General features: G+C 59.6%; 1 protein-coding gene across 1 annotated transcript; it reads left to right on the top strand.

Annotated features, from left to right (window-relative positions):
* The first annotated feature begins 579 nt into the window (after nucleotides 1-579).
* On the top strand, nucleotides 580-1171 carry LOC137360532 (non-homologous end joining factor IFFO1-like). Its single transcript, XM_068025934.1, has one exon. It carries the CDS (start codon nucleotides 674-676, stop codon nucleotides 989-991), a length of 318 nt encoding a protein of 105 aa, XP_067882035.1. The 5' UTR covers nucleotides 580-673; the 3' UTR covers nucleotides 992-1171.
* The last annotated feature ends 1316 nt before the right edge of the window (nucleotides 1172-2487 follow it).

The raw sequence follows: 2487 nt of genomic DNA, 5'->3' as shown, positions 1-2487 counted from the left end.
TCTGTCTCTATCTCTGTCCCTGACACACTCTCTCTGACTCTTTCTCTCTCTCTCTGTTTATCTTTCACTCTGCATCTCTCTCTCTCACCTCCCCCCCTTCCCCTCTGACTCTTTCACTCTGCACCTCTCTCTCTCTCTCTCTCTCTCTCCCCTGACACACTCTCTGTTTATCTCTTTCACTCTGCATCTCTCTCTCTCCCCTGACACACTCTCTGTTTATCTCTTTCACTCTGCATCTCTCTCACTCTCTCTCCGTTTATCTCTCTCACTCTGCATCTCTCTCTCTCTCTCCGTTTATCTCTCTCACTCTGCATCTCTCTCTCTCTGTTTATCTCTCTCTGTTTATCTCTCTCTCTCCCCCCTCCCTCCCTCTCTCTCCCCCCTCCCTCCCTCCATCCCCCCCTCCCTCCCTCCATCCTGCAGTATCTAACTCCACCTCCTCCTCCTCCTCTTTGAGCTGGTCCCTGACGTCAGTCTGCCAGCTGACCGTCCCGACCCCCACCTCCCCCTCTCCAGTTAAAGCCAGTGTCTCGGATTACAGCCATGAATTCCCTGCTCGGCCCCAACCTCTTCCTGCTGCAGGCAGCCGAGCAGAGCTGCCTGGTGTCGCCGGAGGAGGAGGAGGACGACCCGCTGGCCGAGGCGGGGGGGCCTGCCCAGCTACCTCCCGACCATGGCCCTACGCAACGACCTGGGCTCCAACATCAGCGTCCTCAAGACCCTCAACCTCCGCTTCCGCTGCTTCCTGGCCAAGGTCCACGAGCTGGAGAGGAGGAACCGGGCGCTGGAGAAGCAGCTGCAGCAGGCCCCCACCCGACGAGTGCCCACCCGGGACCAGGCCGTCCAAACCGGAGGCCCCCATCAACCTGGGCCTCCTCAGGGCCTCGGGCCAGGCCTGGAGCTCAGGCCTGGCTGCCTCCTCCCCTCCCCGCTCTCAAACCCCCCTCCGCCCCCCTCCTCCGGGCCCGGACACGGCCTCCTCTGGAGCTAACGGCCAAGGCCAAAGGCTAGGCCCCGGCCTGGAGGCCCTACAGCCGGGCAACGGGACGCCCTGGGGGGCTAGGCCGGACGGGGTGGGAGTCCAGACCGACACCATCACACCCCTGAGATCCGGGCCCTCTACAACGTGCTGGCGAAGGTCAAGAGGGAGAGGGACGAGCTCAAGCACAGGTGAGGTAACAGAGATAGGGAGGGTTGGAGGGGCTGGAGGAGGGTAACAGATAGGGAGGGTTGGAGGGGCTGGAGGAGGTTACAGAGATAGGGAGGGTTGGAGGGGCTGGAGGAGGTTACAGAGATAGGGAAGGTTGTAGGGGCTGGAGGAGGTTACAGAGATAGGGAGGGTTGTAGGGGCTGGAGGAGGTTACAGAGAGAGGGAGGGTTGTTAGGGGCTAGAGGAGGTTACAGAGATAGGGAGGGTTGTAGGGGACTGGAGGAGGTTACAGAGATACGGAGGGTTGTAGGGGCTGGAGGAGGTTACAGAGATAGGGAGGGTTGTAGGGGACTGGAGGAGGTTACAGAGATACGGAGGGTTGTAGGGGCTGGAGGAGGTTACAGAGATAGGGAGGGTTGTAGGGACTGGAGGAGGTTAGAGAGATAGGGAGGGTTGTAGGGGCTGGAGGAGGTTACAGAGATAGGGAGGGGTTGTAGGGGGCTGGAGGAGGTTACAGAGATAGGGAGGGTTGTCGGGGCTGGAGGAGGTTACAGAGAGAGGGAGGGTTGTAGGAGCTGGAGGAGGTTACAGAGATAGGGAGGGTTGTAGGGGCTGGAGGAGGTTACAGAGAGAGGGAGGGTTGTAGGGTCTGGAGGAGGTTACAGAGATAGGGAGGGGTTGTAGGGGCTGGAGGAGGTTACAGAGATAGGGAGGGTTGTAGGGGCTGGAGGAGGTTACAGAGAGAGGGAGGGTTGTAGGGGCTGGAGGAGGTTACAGAGATGGGGGGGGGGCTGGAGGAGGTTACAGAGATAGGGAGGGTTGTAGGGGGCTGGAGGAGGTTACAGAGATAGGGAGGGTTGCAGGGGCTGGAGGAGGTTACAGAGAGAGGGAGGGTTTTAGGGGCTGGAGGAGGTTACAGAGATAGGGAGGGGTTGTAGGGGCTGGAGGAGGTTACAGAGAGAGGGAGGGTTTTAGGGGCTGGAGGAGGTTACAGAGATAGGGAGGGTTGTCGGGGGCTGGAGGAGGTTACAGAGATAGGGAGGGCTGTCCGGGGCTGGAGGTGGTTACAGAGATTGGGAGGGTTGTAGGCGGCTGGAGGAGGTTACAGAGATAGGGGAGGGTTGTAGGGGCCGGAGGTGGTTACAGAGATAGGGAGGGTTGTAGGCGGCTGGAGGAGGTTACAGAGATAGGGAGGGTTGTAGGGGCTGGAGGAGGTTACAGAGATAGGGAGGGTTGTAGGGGCTGGAGGAGGTTACAGATATAGGGAGGGTTGTAGGGGCTGGAAGAAGTTACAGAGATTGGGAGGGTTGCAGGGGCTGGAGGAGGTTACAGAGATT

The sequence above is a fragment of the Heterodontus francisci genome, unplaced genomic scaffold, assembly GCF_036365525.1.
Source record: "Heterodontus francisci isolate sHetFra1 unplaced genomic scaffold, sHetFra1.hap1 HAP1_SCAFFOLD_1003, whole genome shotgun sequence".
Taxonomy (NCBI): Eukaryota; Metazoa; Chordata; class Chondrichthyes; order Heterodontiformes; family Heterodontidae; genus Heterodontus; species Heterodontus francisci.
The sequence above is the reverse complement of the archived record's forward strand: the minus strand, read 5'-3'. Positions and strand labels throughout refer to the sequence as shown.

Excerpts from the sequence above, each read along its gene's own strand:
- LOC137360532 (XM_068025934.1), top strand. The coding sequence starts at position 674 with ATGGCCCTACGCAACGACCTGGGCTCCAACATCAGCGTCCTCAAGACC.